This window comes from Lycium ferocissimum, chromosome 11 (genome assembly GCF_029784015.1).
Source record: "Lycium ferocissimum isolate CSIRO_LF1 chromosome 11, AGI_CSIRO_Lferr_CH_V1, whole genome shotgun sequence".
In the NCBI taxonomy this organism is placed as follows: domain Eukaryota; kingdom Viridiplantae; phylum Streptophyta; class Magnoliopsida; order Solanales; family Solanaceae; genus Lycium; species Lycium ferocissimum.
In genome coordinates, this window is record NC_081352.1 from 42191034 (window position 1) to 42208378 (window position 17345).

Genomic DNA, 17345 nt, shown 5'->3' on the forward strand with positions numbered 1-17345 from the left:
AAATTTTATTTTATTTAGACATTGAGATAGGATCCGACTATATCATTTAAATACTTTTTACTGACTTAGCAACTTACGTGATTTGCACACCAAACTGGCGCGTGAAGAGTCCAAAAAATAGATTTTAATTCTTTTTATTTCCTTCTTCTTCTTTATTTTTTTTTTTCTCTTTCTTCTCCATTTAACAAACCTTCCACCATTAGCAAACCTTCCACCATTGCTATCTTGTTCATCGGAAAAAATCAAGTCCGCCATCACCCTCTCTCTCCTAAGCGTTTACAGGACAAGAAAGATGATTTTTCTTTGGATAAATCTATTTAATTAACAAAATAAAAATAAAATTTCCAAAAAGATTTAAAAAAAAAAAATCTTTAGAAAGCTTGAAGGTATAAAATGGGTTAACTAATTTGATGAAATTTTTGAGAAATTAATGTTGGATTATCTTTAGGTCTTTGTGGGAATCTTTAGCTCAAGTTATACCAAATTTGGAGGAGTTTCTTTTGAAAATTTGGATTAAAATCGTGGTTGTAACAAGAATAACATAAAGATGGTGAAGAACACCAAGAACAACTATTCATTTCAAAATTTTCAATGTGCCATTTTTTTCTTTTTCTTTTTGTTAATAATGTGTCTTTTTCTGATTGGTGTAAATCAAGTTTTTCTTTTTCTTTTTTAGTATTACTTTTAATTTGTGATTACATATTTTAAAATAGTTTTTTTTAATTAAAAAAGACACATGTCCTCATTTTATTCATCAGCAGCGAGTGTATTGCACACACTTTATAAAATTGATTGATTCGGTGAAAAATGTCTAAATGGCATAGTCAGACCCTACCTCAGGTGTCTAAATGAAACAAAATTTAATTGAGGTGTTCAAGTGAAAGATAGATAAGAACCGTATCTATCGATGGATTTGGCCTTGTTTATATATGATGTGGACTTGTGGAATCTGTTAGGTAAGAGCAAATATGAGCTACTTTTCTAACGGCAAGGGTTATTTTGCACCCAAAAATAAATGGAGGGCATAATCATTCCATTTTCAGTAATTTAAGGGTATTTTTTTACCCTTTTCCCTTATAGAGGAAGTGGGAAAGCAAATGTGGACCTACGTTAGGGGGGAGCCTAAACACTATCAATTATACAGAAAAGCTAGTAGTATATTTATTTCATACAAATACATGAACTCAGCACAGAGTCTCAGTAGCAATTTTCATATTAAAAATAATTGAGATTTAAAAATCCTAGGTGATAAAACAAAATGACACTGTTGTAAACAAACCAAAACTTGGGTAAAAGGAAAAGGAAAAAAGAAAGAAGATACTAAACTCATTATACAACCAAAAATCATAGGCCAGAACTGAAAACTAGCAGAACTGCTATTCAGGAAAAACAAAAAAAAGTTCTTAAATATTGGCTTCCATATGTTCCCTTATCCCCTTTTCTCCCCTGCACCATCCTTATACAAAGCCGACTTGAGGACGTCACATATCAGCTGAATGATCATCATACCTCAGAATTTTTTTGCACGTACGCAAGGATCTGAAAGAACAGAGAAAAGGTCGTTCAAGTGGGACACTAATGGAAACATCAACAAACATAAACTTTTCAAAATAATCCAATTGGAGTGATTCCTCATTTGTAGCTCCAACTCACCAGATCCTGGTTTAAAGTGCAACTGGAACTGATTCCTCCCACAGTTTCTTGCCTTTCCAAGCGTTGCAGAGGAACATTGGACCAATTGATAACTCGAGATAGCATATTTGATGCATCCCTTAAGATTGACTGGTTAATATTTCCCTTCACTGCCAGTAATTCAACATCTTTGGCTAGTGATTTTGTCTCCTGAGCAACAAGCTGCATGCAAAATATCATTATAAAAATCAACGTTGAGGCAAAACGGAAAAATGAACAGCCTGGCAGATTTTATGGAAGCAATTCCTAATTGAAAATTTTTTAGAGGCATAACCATAGAACAACAAACATGCATCATCATTATTGAGACATCAAAGTTGAATCAGAAATGCATATCAATGTGATAAGAGATAAGATTGTGCAGCACCGGAAAGTTTGACCCCCATATCACTATGTTTCATATCTATTATTGAGAAGGATAGTGGAAAGTATTTCTTTTCTGTTCTTAGTAAAGTATGACGGAAAGGAACTCTTACTTCACAGAGGTGTCCAACTGATGTGCTTGGCCTGCAGAGGAGATGGGGCATTTTCAGACTTGGTGTCGTTTGTTTGTCTAATGGAATAAGCTCTAGATGGATATTTAACTGCAAAATAAGAACGGTGAATTACGGACAAATAACCATTGAAAGAACCAGACAGCTCATGAATTATGACACATCTCATTTACAGATGTTATAAAGAATCTAGGGCGATATCATTCTTGAATCAGATGAATAAGCATGCTTAGATAGAGAGAGATAATTACTGTCCAATGCCTTTCGGTTATCTAATTTACAGAATAGCCAGAAAATGTATAGGTTTTGTATAGTAAGTATAAATATACATTTGATATACATATAATATACATAAATATACATAATCAGTGTATAGGTTTTGTATATTTCGGCTAGCGCCCGTAATTAATTTTGGCCGACGGGCCAAAAATGAAAAAAATCCCAAGAGAGAATCTATTACCTCATGATCATTTGCTTGCGCACTTTCAAGATAATCAACTAACTTAGATAATCGAGTGTTACGAGCATTTCTGCTACCACTGGCACTGCCATGTCGACTGTGGCTTCGAACACCGCCTCTTCCCCAAGTAAGTGTTTCAGGCTTCAAAGCAGGTGCAGGAGAGTTACTTAGGGTGTCTCTGGGTAGTTGTACTGCAGTAGTTTCAATGGGCCCACCGTCTGGACTCACAGCTGAAGGAGAAGTCTGGGTAATTGGAGCTCCTTTGCGCTTCCTGCGTTTCCTGAACTTGGTTTGTGTTCCACGCTCGTCCTTAAGGGGTGAAGAATCTTTGTTCTCATCATGATCATCATTTTCACTCTCATTTGGATCAGATCGCTCAGGTTCTGTGTTGCCCTGACTGTTTCTTTTTCTTCTTGAATAAGCATTGGGATAGTTGCGAGATGTTCTTTGTGCAGAGGGAGCAGCTATGTCTTTACCACCTTTCCGCCTCTTAATTAATGCTTCAGATTGGCGTTCAGATATTTTGGCAATTTTTGATTGAATCTGTCCAACAAAACATAAGGCATGTAATGAAGTGTCAATCAGAAAGAAAAATTTATATCTACGTCCATTTTAATTAACAGTTTATTTGCACAGAATACAATATTACACTAAATTGGACCATCGGATAGGCATATTATAACATCTGAAAACACGTGTTTCACAAACAATGGTAAAACAATCTTCCATTTCATTCTCAGATTCTCAATACGAGGAAAAGATAGAAAGTTGGTTTAACATGTGTCACTAGAGCACTTGGAGTCTGTCACCAACAAGCATAGACGGACACATTAAGATCATTTTCTGAGAACGCAGGATGTGATTTGGCCATAGTAGGCGTCTTAGTTTCCATATAATATTTTTTATAGAATGACATCTTTTAGAATACTAATAAGGGGGAGAAAACAGAATGTATTACATTACAAAGAAAACGTCATCAACAGATTAAGTTCTAGTAATTCATAATATCTATCTTCAACATGCATGGACCTGTAATGACTGATGTATCACCTCTGTATGTGTATTCTCTTATGTACACACAAACAAGAAGCACAAACATGCAAACAATTGCACACATGTCCATTCAAGAATGAGGATTTCAGGCTCTTCTTTAACAAACCTGCTCATTCAGTACCCGTTCCTCTTCAAGAAAGACAAGTTCCTGAAACAAAAAATTCCACAATTAGCAGACAAGTTTCATCAAAAGGGAAGAGGAACGGAATACATGCCTCTAGTGGTTCTGTATTTCTTCTTTTTTCCTTAGTGGCCGTTGTTTTTTTTTTCGTTATACAGGGCGAGGGAAGGGGTTTTATTAAGCTGCACAATATTATCATCATGGAAATACCTCCTCTTCGTACTTCTCAACATCTGGATATATTGCCACAATTAAAGTATCAAATCCAGGATCATCTCTCAATGACCGTCGACTAGCACAATGTATGCGACAAGCAGGGCATTCATTATTCCTGTAAAAGGGCCGATTACAAGCAAAATCCATAGTAATCTTCAGGTAATTCTTGGATTCTAAAGACTAGTTAAAACACAAAACTGTTTTAATGCATTACATACCCAAGTCTCATTGATTTATCTATGCATTCCCTGCAAAAACGGTGTTGACATCCCATCACAACCCGAGTTCTCTTGATAATACCTGTGAATGCAATGTAGACACCCAATGGTTAAAAAACTGTTGGACTCTGTGGTCTTCAACCAATATAAAGCACATTAATAATCAAATCTAGTATTAAGCAGTGGAACTTCAGTGCAGCAGTGATTTATTTTCAAACATAGGCATTAAAATGGGCAGAAAAAATAGTGGCAAGTTATCCCAGCTTGCATATGGTAGACCGTTTGGAAGGAAGACATGCAAGATGTTTTGAAGATAAGTCTAGTAATGTGCAGAAAATAAAGATGTACTGTTTAATTTTATTTCATTTTTGGTGTAAAGAAGAACTGGTAAAAGATGTGGATATGCTGATAGAGACTAAGCAAAAAACGAAAACAAAAACAAAAATAATTGGCTCCTCATAGTGTATAGGAAAAGGTATGACCTGGAATACAACTTGGTTATTGAGAAGATTATGGTCATTTAGCTGTTCGTGAAGTTAACCAAGTCCAAAGGGTAACCAGCAAATACTGACGAAATAAAAGTAAACCAATCGAAGCCTGTATTTGGTATTTTTCCTTTTTCACGAAGGTATTTGGCAGTTTTGTTTCCCCATTCTTTAGCAGAAAACATGAAGTACTATTACTTGCTGTTTGAGGAGAAAAAAGAAAAGTTTCTTTTGAAGATACTGCTGATAAGAAAGGCTCATATGATGCTCTAGCTGGAAGACATGGAAAGGATAAGAAAATGAGATTTCTCAGGTGACTTGCTGAATAGTCAAGTAGTATTCAACTTTATGATAATAACAGGCACAACAAAATACACTTAAGAGTTTAATCCTCTGACTTAGAACTGAGGTAGAAGACAACTTCACAAGTTACCATGATAAAACTCAGGGGAGGAAGGACAGAGCATCATCTTGAGAAATTCTCTCATCAAAGCTCCAAACGAAAAGTAAATGAATTATTTTTTGGGAGAAGAACCTGGATTCGTTTTTGATATAGAACTTTCTCACATTTTACCCGTGTTTCAGAGTAATAAACATTTATTTTCAAGTATCCCCTTTTGTCACAACAAACCAAACATTTAAACTCTGACATCTGTAAGATTATAGTCTGTCACACCTTGACAGACTTCCCAGAAAAGGAAAGAGATTATAGATTTGTGGCAGTTTTCAAAATGACGTACTCCATCCGTCTCAGCAAAAGCACTCAATGCCTAGGTGCCATTGTCAGGTCGGACCACAGGAAATGGGAAATGAAACGGGGTGGAGGGAGTAGGATTTCAACCAAATATCAGGTAATTTGATAGCAGACATGTATTAAAGCTGTTCTCATCACAAGGAAATAGAAGCTACTTCTTTCAAGTCTCTAGAAAGTTTCTGCTCCACGTTGTATATAAATTCACATCAAATGAGGGTATCATCACTAGAATGACTTTGCTTTGTCATCCTTAACTTTGTCTGGCTACCTGCACAGTTGCAGAAGGGGCTTTAGAGCCACCAGCACAAGCTTAAACTAGTACCGCACCAAATTGTGCAGGACCACTGTTGATACCTTCTTTATGATGGACAACCAAAAGAAAGAAAATTCTGATATTACTAATGTAAGCCCATATAGGACCCTCATCATCCCTAAACCATAATTCAATCAGGTGCAATACATATAACTTACCCTAACTAAAGCATATTGAAGATTATTCAACTGAGTATAATTGAATACACAATTCATCCAAGAAAGTTCACGCTTGTATCAAACTGACAATTCAAATCAATGGTTACTGGAAATTTGAGAATAACTAGAATGAGAATCTTGAGGATCACACGTCAGGGATTGACACAATTCTAGACTGACAAATACCGGCCAATTATACATGACTGGCCTGGTAAATATTATAACTGAAACAAATCCAATTAGGTGTCTTCTTTTGATCCCTGTTTCTTCCATACAATTAGAAATAGCCCAAAGCCTGTCAAGTTTGATCAACCACCTAACAACATTTTATCGCTCAGGTATTTGTCATGGTGCTAGAGTCTCAAAGAAAAAGTTTGCACTAGATATGGAAAATCACCACTGATATATCTCTTCAACTTTTAACTTCGGGAAAATATCAGCTTTTTTTCATAATCCTGAATCATCTGCTAAAATCCCCTCATAAGGGTGCAGGAAAACGAATAAAAATAAAGGGGATATTTTGAGGAGAAAATTCTTGAAAAACAAACTTATGCATAAACAGCGAAGTTAAATGGTAAAATCCACAAATATCACAACAGTTTTGGATTGGATAACCAAATTATAGAACATTAAAAACATAGAATGATGTGAAAGCAAATATACCTAGACATATAGGACATTCTAGATCTTTACGAGCTTGAAATAATTGTGCGAAAAAACTTCTCTCATCGAAATCCTAGCAAAAAACTCGAAGCTGTAAATATTCAAATATAATACAATAAATGAATAAAGAATACCTAAGCATATAGGACATTGTACATTGGTGCGAATCTCAGATCGTGACACAGCGATCAACCTGCAGGCAGGGAAAGACCATAAAGTTACAAAACTGCATCAAATACACAGAAAAATTGAGATGATGCATTTTGCAGATCATTTTACCAAGAAGATGATATAGAAAAGGTACTGTCTAGAATCTCATGATAATCAGTAAGATCAAGAGGTTCTAAATTCGAGAGAATAACTTCTGGAAATTTGTACATTTTAACTTTCAGTTCAGCATGCAAGATGACAACCTAATTGAGCATTATGTTAAGAAAAAAATGGTGCCACCTTATACTTTATAGTAATCATCTAGCATAACTGCTTTTTCATTACTAAGTAAATAGGACAAAAGTTAACAAGTTATTTCATTGTAAAAATCCAAGGAACCTTGAACTAGTAACTTTCACTGCAAAGTATCAGACTTTCCAATTGCAGTTATCAAAGATGTTGAGACAACTAATTCCTGACACTAAAAGACAGATATTCTTATCAATAAGATATCTTACACATAGTACAGACAACTTATTTGGTCATGCACAAACCTGACCGTATATTTCATGATCAACTATATTATTGAGCATTTTGTAATTCATATTCACAAGTCTTACAGTAAGAAAAAAGCATACCCTGAATGCTCAATCGAAGTAATGGCTTTATATGGGCGAAAAGTTTTAGCCTGCATGGCCAGATCCAGAGATATAATAGGATAACGACCATACCAACCTCTGGCAAATTAAGTGACTACCTTATTATCTAGATAATAGTCAACAGTGACATATATCCCAAAAGAGGACAGATTTGAAGCACTACATTAATTGAAGGACAAACACAATAAATAGAACACCCCATCTTGAATGGCCTTCACACAACAACTCTGGAAAACTAAGTCAGGAAAAGGTGCCTATTTTAATGTCTATGACGATATATACATGAAATTATAGGTACGTCCAAGGTGAATATTTGAGGATGAACACAAAATTATGAGCAGCAGTAGTGGCCTGCTAGAACAACTGAAAAGTCCAAAATTTTCAAAATATAATTCTCCGGACTCTTCAGGACGTCCCCGGGAGTTAGTTTATGCTGAAGTTAAGTGCCTAACTTCATACATCAGAAACTGAAATATCAAGCTGCGACATATCTCATGTTGAACTGATGCAACCAAAACCATTACCACGCTCCACGAAATAGAAGCATTTACCAAAATGCCAAATGAAACAGTGGCGGATGGAGCGTTTGTGCAAGGGGTTCAATAGAACCCGGTAACTGTTGACACAAAGTATCGATATATATATGTGAAAAATCACTACAATTTCAATAAAAATTGAAATTGAAACGATATTTTGGAAAGTACAAAGAGTGTAATGCTAAGAATCTTGAAAGTTGAATCCTTCAAGTTTTAATCCTGGATCATCTCTAAAATGAATAATCACTAAAAGAAGAATCATATTATTTTCTGGCTCAAGAAAGTAAGAAGATAGAAGGGAAGATCAAGATTGTAGGCTTAGACTGATAAGGTCATACCATACAAGGCAGTGAAGTACAGAAGCTCGACAAAATACATGCATGCGCATGGCTGACATTACATGTTTACATCCTTATATACATAAATCTTTATGACCATCTACATATTTGAAAGAAGTTTGGTAAGAAGAAAATTTCTGGTTTACACCACTGCCCTCACTCTTTGGGCAAACTCTAGATATGTAAAGATTGAGAATATAAGTAATGCAATGTGATGTAATCAAAGAGGGGTAAGAAGTAAGTTATAAAAATGGATTCTTTACAACTCAACAGTCAAAAACAATACCCAAATAGCATTTCCAAATTCACAATCATTCTACTTATAGAAAAAAACTCTTCCAAGAAGCCCAGATATTAAACTAACCGACCGCATGCAGAAATGACTCGCGCATTAAATCAAGCAACACAAGTGCATCAAAACCTTCACCAAAGTAAAAATCACACTCAAACAAGTTCAAAACTAGAAACTCTACATCCATCAAATCCGCCGCTACTCAAAACAAGAACTGTCGAAATAGACCAAAAAAACGACAAAAGATCACATTTTTACCGACCCAAATAGCTTAACACGCTATCTGAACTAAACACACATCAAAAAAGATAGAAAATAACAAACCCAACAGTAAAATAAACACGAAATTAAACATGCATAGATAAAAAAATTAAGAGAAAAGAGAGAGAGAGAGAGAGAGAGAATTTTACTCATCAAAGGCTTCAGGGTCAGTGCCACTTCCATCAGAATCTGCAACAAACAATCAAAACAACAAATAAAATCAATGCACGATTAAAAAAACACACGCACACACACATACACATATTAGTCATAACAGTAAAAACCAATGTAATAACCACAGATTTGAGAATTTGGGTACACATAAAAAGTGTTTAAAGATATATAACCATCATCAGTAGATTGATTAATTCCCTCTTTATCATCATCATCATCATCACCATCAACATCATCTTGGGTTTGTTCTTGCTCATCTTCATCTTCATCTTCATCTTGTTGTTCCTCAACTTGTTCTTGTTGTTCTTCTTCTTCTTCTATAACTCGTCGAGATTGTTTCCGACCACGACGCTGTTGTTGATTAATTTCATCATCATTGTTGTTATCATCTTGATTATAATTCGATAAAAAACGTTTCTGGGCTGGCATTTTTTTGTTGTTGGGCACCGTTTAGCAGAGAAAAGGAGTTGTTTTTTCAAGAATGTGTGTTGGTTTTATATGGTGTTTGGAATTGGGAGAAGGAAAAGTAGAGAGTGTTGTTGTAAATTTGATGAAAGTTATAGAGCTGTTTTGTTTTGCACTTTATAGAGAGAGAGAGAGAGAGGCGAAGTGGACTTGGATGAGTAATTTTTTGAGCTGCTTTGTTCTTCTTTTGTTTTTCACCCTTTCGCTGCACATACATGTACTACATGCTTTTGTTTTTTCCCCTCGGTGTTCGGTATTTATAGTGAAATCCGACTAAACTTTTTTCTTTTTTCTTTGTTGAGTATTTATAGTGGGATCTGACTAAACCTTTTTCTTTTTCTTTTTTCCTTTTTATATTTAACTCTTCTTCTTTTTTCATTGGAATGAACGGCAGATTAAGATGTATTCAGAATTTAAAGTTTGTGGGTTTTAGATTTATCATCAAATTCATAATTCGTCTTAGTTACTAGGTGCTTAATTAAATATTTATACGTATTTAATTGATTATCATCTAATACAAATACAGGATTTAAACAAAAGTTATTGGGTTCATCTCAATCCATATATGATATTGTAGTTTCGCGGCATGTGTTGAAAATAATACCTCAAGAATGTGCCTTTTTAAGAGGGATTTTTTTGTCTTTTGAATAATGTCGAAAGTAACTCTTAACATTTTCCAAAAAAAAAAAAAAAATATATTACGCGTGTTAAAAAGCTGTACAGTGAGGATAAGATGTCAATTATTCTCGAGGTGCTCTCATTTTTTTATCAACTTCAAACGACAACGTTTAGATATAGATGGCATCCACACCAGAAGATGTAATTTTTTAAAATATTTTTTAATAATCGATGTATTTAGGAGTAATTACAATCTCGTGCCACATACATATACAACAAGTCTTGTATCTTTCACCCGGTGCCCGATATTTGAATAAAGGTTCGACTAAATACTAATTCGCATCTGAATCCCGTCACAGAAGGGACAAAGCGCTCCCTGACAAAAGTTGTTAAGAGTATATGGTTTTATAAGTTTGCAACTTTACACACAATTTTTTTTCACTTTCCATTCAACTCTGTTTTCCTTTGGAACATAGAGCAGATCAAGACTTATTCATGATTTGAAGTTTATGAATTTTGGATTTATTATTGAATTTATAGTTTGTTTTCGTTATCGGCTTCGTAATTAAATATTTATACTTTTTAAATGAATTTTCTAGTACAAATATAGAGTTTAAGCATAAGTTTTGGGTTGGTCCGAATTCGTATCTGATATTGTAGCTCCGCCCTGGAATGCATATGTTGGAATTCTACGGCAAGAAATATGCCCTTTTTAAGACGGACTTTTTTGTCTTTTGAATAATGTTGAAAGTAACTTTAACGTTTTCCAAAAGGAGAATATATTACGCGTGTTAAATAGTTGTATAGTGAGGATAAGATGTCATTTGCTCTCGAGGTGCTCTCATTTTTTGTCCTAGCCAACTTGACATGACGACGTTTAAATATAGATTGCGTTCACATGAGAAAATGTGATTTTTTAAAATTTCTTTTAATGATCAGTGTACTTCTCATGGCCAGTATGCATACAAATTACACATTTCTCGTAAATGGATGGAACAGATCTAAAATAGGAATTGACGCATTTATTATTTTCACACTTTTGACACAAGGAAATAGGGAATAACGGCCAGCGGTGTCTCAATGAAATTGGTGGCCTCAGCCCTAAAGCCAAAACTTAATAAAATGTCTCAATTATATTCAATAAAATTAGTTTTTTTCTGCGTCACACGTGCATCTCGTGTGCCATGTGTGCACTCTGTGTGTCACACATGCATCTAGTATCAATTAAATATTTATATATATATTTAATAGACTTTTTAATACAAATATATGCTCTTAGCAAATCGAAGTTATTGGGCTCGTTCAAACACGTATCTGGTATTGTAGTCCCGTCCCGGAGTGTAGATATTGAAAATCTACAACAAGAAATATACCATTTTAAGAGGGACTTTTCGTCTTTTCAATAATGTCTAGAGTAGTTTTAACTTTTTCCAAAAAATAAATAAATATATATATATATTACGCGTGGTAAACAGTTGTACAATGAGGATAAGATATCATTTACTCTCGAGGAGCTCTCATTTTTTGTTCTTTTTGATCAACTTGAAACGGTGACGTTTAGATATAGATGGTGTTAAAACGAAGATGTGATTATTTTAACTGTATTGTAACGACCCGTTCGGTCGTTATTGCATTTTTGACCATTTTGCCCCGTTAACTCATCCCCGAGCCTTATTAGTACCATTTTGACCCGCGGGGATAGGTGGCATGGTTCCTTAGGCATTGGAGTGAGTGTTGATGTGATTTTTGGAAAATTTGGCTTTTAAATGAAAATTGTTTGACTCATAGTTGACTTTTCGGTAAACGGACCTTTTTCGGATATTTTTCAATTTCGAGAGGTCCTTATAGTCGTTTAGGACTTGTGTGTACATTCGGTTAGGCTCCCAATGCACTCGGGGGCATTTTGGGACTTGGGTTGGAAAGTTAGTTTTGAGGTATCGGGGATTGACTCGGTCAACGAGACCTCCGATGGGAATTTCAAGGCCACGAGTGCGTTCGTAGCACGTTTTTATGTATATCTGCATATTTGATTTGTGTCTAGGCGGTTCCGGGATGGTTCCGAGTGATAATTCCAAGTTTGTAAGACACCAGAAAAATTCTGGTGTCTGGTGGCCGCAGAAGCGGCCGAGTGGCCGCCGAAGCGGTTGACGAGCAGAATCTGATGTTAATAAGTGTTAAAGCACCAACCTTAAGTCATTATTTCATTTTCATATCTCTAAGCTTGGGGAGCCGATTTTGAGAGGGTTTTCACTAGTTCTTCACAAAGGTAACATCCTTGACCTTAGAATCATCTATTCACTTCTCTTAACCATTAATCTATGCTAAGATTCTTCCTAAGAGTATGAAGGCTAAGTGGGTTTTGGGGTTTTCTTCTAAAATGAACTTGTGGTTAAAAAAAATTGGGTTTTGGGGTTTTCTTCTAAAATGAACTTGTGGTTAAAAAAATCTTGATTTGTTGGATTGGATTAGCTCTATTAAGCATGGATTTGATGACTAGAACTTATTATTGCATGATTCTAACCTAGTATAACTAAAATCAAAGAGGGTTTTCATGGGTTTTGGGAGAAAAAGTGTTAAAAACGAAATTGATGAATAGATGGAGTTTAATGATGAAATTGTTGATGTTTATGATAGATTATCATGTTTCCATGCTTAGTAATCAATAACCCATGATTATTCCATAGAAATTCTTGAATAAAAATTAGGGTTCTTAGACCCAAATTGGGGTTTTTTTAATATAATAAGGATTTTGAGGATTAGTTTAACATTCATTTGATTTTAATGATGGGTTTGGGTTAATTGGTGTTGAAATTGGTATTTTGATCATAAAATATCCGTTTTACCCTTAAGTCCTATTTTCCTAAATTAAAGAGCGGGTTTCACCCGAATAGAATATAACCAATATGGGTGTTGCTCTTCTCGTATTCTTACATAGAATCTCTATTTGGTTAGAGTTTGATTGTGTGAGACTCACCGTGAGGGCAAGGAATTAGCTCGTGGTCCGTGATTTGCTGTTCGGCATTCCAGGTAGGTTACAGCTTACATTTGTGGTGAGACTTCGACTAGCGAAGCGTATATTTAGATATGAAGTTTGCGATAGATGTTGTCTTAGGGTTTGGTATTGCTTGTGACTTGTTTGATCGAGCTTGTGGCCTGTAGACTCCATAGGACCTTGTTTGGTACGTTGTGTATAAATTGGTGGATTGTTTGTGAATTGGAAGTCAAATGGAAGGACGGAATTACCTGATATTGATACTAATACTTAGTGTATGCCTTGTTATTCGTATAGCAATTTTGGGATATTTGGCCCTTATTGTCATGGAAATTGGATATTCATTATGATTCTTTTGTTTGGATCATTACTAATGATATTGGTGCGCTTTGTATGACACGGATGTGTATCATTTGTGATATTGGTGGGCTATGTTTGGCACGACTTGAAACTTAAGATTATTCACGGTTTATAGTTGCATTGTCCTATATTCATACTCATATTCATGGCATATTGATTATTGAGTCACCCTAGGCTTTGTGACACGGAATGACCGAGATGGAAATACTGATACTATATTGTTAGGCCTTGTGATTGGTACTGATCATAGAAATGAAAAGGAAACATTGATGAATTTGATATTGTGAGACTTGATTATTAGTAAAATTGAGAGTTGTGACTCCTGTGTGGTTTATCTCGTTTCCTTGATGCTGATATTACTTGTGCGCCCCTTCGGGGAACGGTTGGTTAATATGATTCATTGATATTGTACTTGCATCATATTCTTGCTTCATACATTATTGCATTGGATACTAAGTCATCTCTGGGCTGTGTGCGGAGTGACTGATATGAGACATATTGATACGAGTCATCTCTAGGCTGTGTGCGGAGTGATCGATATTCTTCTAAGACATATTTGATATTGAGTCATCTCTGGACTATGTCCTGAGTGATTGATATGGAACACTAATATTATGAGACTTTCGGATATTTGGTCCTCTGAGCTGTGTGCGGAGTGACGGTGCTTGGACTTCGCGGGTCCCTCATGGGTTATCTTTTGCCAAGGCGTAGAGGTATTCCGCCGTCGGAGTACAAGAGTGCAAGTGTTGCATTGCATCGCATTGCATTCATACCTCATATTGCATTGCTTTAATTATACTTCTTGGTTGATTATGACTTGGTTATGGTGTTGGTTATACTTCTTGGTTGTTTGTGAGTTAGACTACGTTGTTTGGATCGTACTAGTAGACTTGTTTGATATATTTGAATGGTTGGAACAATTGAGATTAGTTGCTATAACATAAGGTTGGATATGAACGGTGATTACATGGAAAATCATGACTTGTATTCTATCGTTTACTTGTTTTCTTTTACCTTATTGTCTTTATATATGTCAACTAGTCTTAGTCGGCCTATGATACCTACCAATATCGTTGTTTTATAATGGCCTGCGCTTGCTGCATTCTTTTATGGATGCAGAGCATTAAATGTGTTCCTCCTTTCCCCTCGCGGCTATTCGGCGAGGTGATGTAAGTCATTCCGGGGTGAGCACGATGACGGCGGCACGCCCCGGATGTTTTTTCCCTTACCTACTTGTCTTACTCTATTTTCGAGACGCTTGTATTTTGAGACTTTTTCATCTTCGGACTTGTAGTATTTAGTTAGTGCTCTTGTATGACCGAACGAGATCGGGGTGGTTTATAATTACTTCCACATTTATTATATATTCGAATGACAGGCTTCGTTGCTTATTTTCTTCCACTATATATACTGTGTTTGTGAAGATTGAATTAAGGGTTCGCCTACCGAGGTAGGATAGGTAGGTGCCCGCGCCACTTTGTGAAATTGGGTCGTGACATGTATTTTAATGATAGGTGAATTTAGGAGTAGTTAGAATCCCGTGCCAAGTATGCACACAAATTACACATTTCTCGTAAATGGATGGAATGAATCTGTAATAGGAATTGACGCATTCATGTTTTGCACTTCTGATACAAGGAAATAGCGAATAACAACCAGGGTGGCTTAATGAAATTAGTGGTATAAAGTCAAACCTTAATAAAACATCTCAATTATATTTAATAAAATTAGCTTTTGTTTGGGTCACACGTGCATCTCGTGCGCCACATGTGCATTTTGTGTGTCCCACATGCATCTAGTGTCAACTAAATATTTATATATATTTAATAGATTTTTTAAAACAAATATAAAGTCTAAGCAGATCGAAGTTCTTGGGTTCGTTCAACACGTATTTGGTATTTTAATCAGGTCCTCAGTGGTAGATATTGAAAATCAACAGCAAGAAATATGCTTTTTAAGAATCACACTCAAACAAGTTCAAAACTAGAAACTCTAACTCTGCATCCATCCAAACCGCCGTTACTCAAAACAAGAACTATCAAAACTGACCAAAACACGATAAAATATGGCTTTTTTACCGACCCAAATAGCAAAACACGCCATTTGAACTAAACGCACATCGAAAAGTATAGAAAGTAACAAACCCAACAGTAAAAAAAAAAACACGAAATTAAACATGCATAGTAAAAAGTTCCCAAGTAACAAAGAGAAATACTCATCAAAGGCTTCAGGGTCAGTCCCACTTCCATAATGTTGAAAGTAATTCTATCGTTTTCCAAAAATGGAATACATTATGCGTGTTAAACAGTTGTACAGTGAGAATAAGAAGGCAGTTACTCTTGAGGAGCTCTCATTTTTTGTTCTTTTTATGAATTTGAAATGACGACAGTTAGATATAGATGGCGTTCACACGAGAAGATGTGATTTTTTTTTTAAATTCCTTTTAATGATAGGTGTATTTAGGAGTAGTTGGAATCTCGTGCCAGGTATGCACGTCAAATTACACATTTATCATAAATGGATGGAACGAATCTGAAATAGGAATTGACGCACTCATTATTTTCGCACTTGTAATACAAGGAAATAGCGTTTCTGGGCTGGCATTTTTATAGTTGGGCACCGCTTGGTTTTGTTATAGCATAAAAAAGGAGAAGTTTTTTTCAAGAATGTGTGTTGGATTTATTTGGTGTTTAGAATTGGGAGAAGAAATGGAAGTGAGAGTTGCAAATTTGATGAAAGCTACATAGAGATGTTTTTTTTTCCCACTTTGTAAAGAGAGAGAGAGAGAGAGAAAGGGGGTCTTATGATGAGAGAGAAAGAGTAGAGAAGTGAAGTGGACTTGGGGATCAGTAAATTTTAGGCTACCTCTTTCTTTATTTCTCTTTTTTCCCACGTACATATACTTCATGTGTTTTATTTTTTCACCCAGTGTTGATATCTATAGGGAGATCCGACTAAACCTTTTTCTTTTTCCTTTGTCTGGTATCTATTGTGAGTTCCGACTAAACTTTTTTTTTTTTCCATTCAACTCTGTTTTCCAAAAAAAGAATATATTACGCGTGTTAAACAGTTGTACAGTGAGGATAAAATGTCATTTATTCTCGAGGCGCTCTCAATTTTTTTCTTTTTATCAACTACAAATGACGATGTTTAGATATAGATGGCGTTCACACGAGCAAATGTAGTCTTTTTAAATATTTTTTAATAATCGATGTATTTAAGAGTAATTAGAATCTCGTGCTACATACATATACTATATGTCTTGTATCTTTCACCCGGTGACCGGTATTCGAATAAAGACCCGACTAAATACTAATTCGCATCTGAAGTCCCATTCGAGAAGGGACAAAGCGCTTCCTGACAAAAGTTCTTAAGAGTATATGGTTTTATAAGTTTGCGACTTTACACACTTTTTTTTTCACTTTCCATTCAACTCTATTTTCCTTTGGAACAAAGAGCAGATCAAGACTTATTCATGATTTGAGGTTTATGAATTTTGGATTTATCATTGAATTTATAGTTTGTTTTCGTTATCGGCTTCATAATTAAATAGTTATACTTTTTAAATGAATTTCTAATACCAATATAGGGTTTAAGTTAAAAGTTTTGGGTTGGTCCGAATCTGTATCTGATACTGTAGCTCCGCCCTGGAGTGCAGATGTTGGAAATCTACGGCAAGAAATATGCCTTTTTAAGAGGGACTTTTTTGTCTTTTGAATAATGTCAGAAGTAACTTTAACGTTTCCCAAAAAGAGAATATATTACTCGTGTTAAACAGTTGTACAGTGAGGATAAGATGCATGTCATTTGCTCTCGAGGCGCTCTCATTTTTTGTTCTAGCCAACTTGACATGACGACGTTTAAATATAAACT

At 35.3% G+C, this 17345-nt stretch overlaps 1 protein-coding gene across 2 annotated transcripts; it reads right to left on the minus strand.

Moving 5' to 3' along the window:
- Positions 1-1421: 1421 nt before the first annotated feature.
- LOC132036459 (putative E3 ubiquitin-protein ligase RING1a) lies at positions 1422-9715 on the minus strand. 2 transcript variants are annotated; one of them, XM_059426810.1, is made up of 11 exons: positions 9211-9715; positions 9013-9052; positions 6784-6820; positions 6628-6700; positions 4255-4336; positions 4031-4151; positions 3806-3847; positions 2647-3189; positions 2169-2276; positions 1654-1854; positions 1422-1539 (listed from the first exon to the last, which is right to left on the minus strand). In XM_059426810.1, exons 1-11 carry the CDS (start codon positions 9464-9466, stop codon positions 1504-1506), a joined length of 1539 nt encoding a protein of 512 aa, XP_059282793.1. In that variant the 5' UTR covers positions 9467-9715; the 3' UTR covers positions 1422-1503. The 2 variants fall into 2 exon arrangements, with proteins under 2 accessions (XP_059282793.1, XP_059282794.1); XM_059426811.1 differs by lacking the exon at positions 6628-6700 and having other exon boundaries at positions 6762-6820; positions 9211-9714.
- Positions 9716-17345: the final 7630 nt, after the last annotated feature.

Bases quoted from the DNA above. Each gene is read 5' to 3' on its own strand.
- LOC132036459 (XM_059426810.1), bottom strand. From the start codon at position 9,466: ATGCCAGCCCAGAAACGTTTTTTATCGAATTATAATCAAGATGATAAC. The intron at 1,855-2,168 runs GTAAGAGTTCCT...TTTTGCATGCAG, and splicing joins CAGTTGGACACCTCTGTGAA to CTTGTTGCTCAGGAGACAAA. The intron at 1,540-1,653 runs GTGAGTTGGAGC...CTGTTCTTTCAG, and splicing joins GCACTTTAAACCAGGATCTG to ATCCTTGCGTACGTGCAAAA.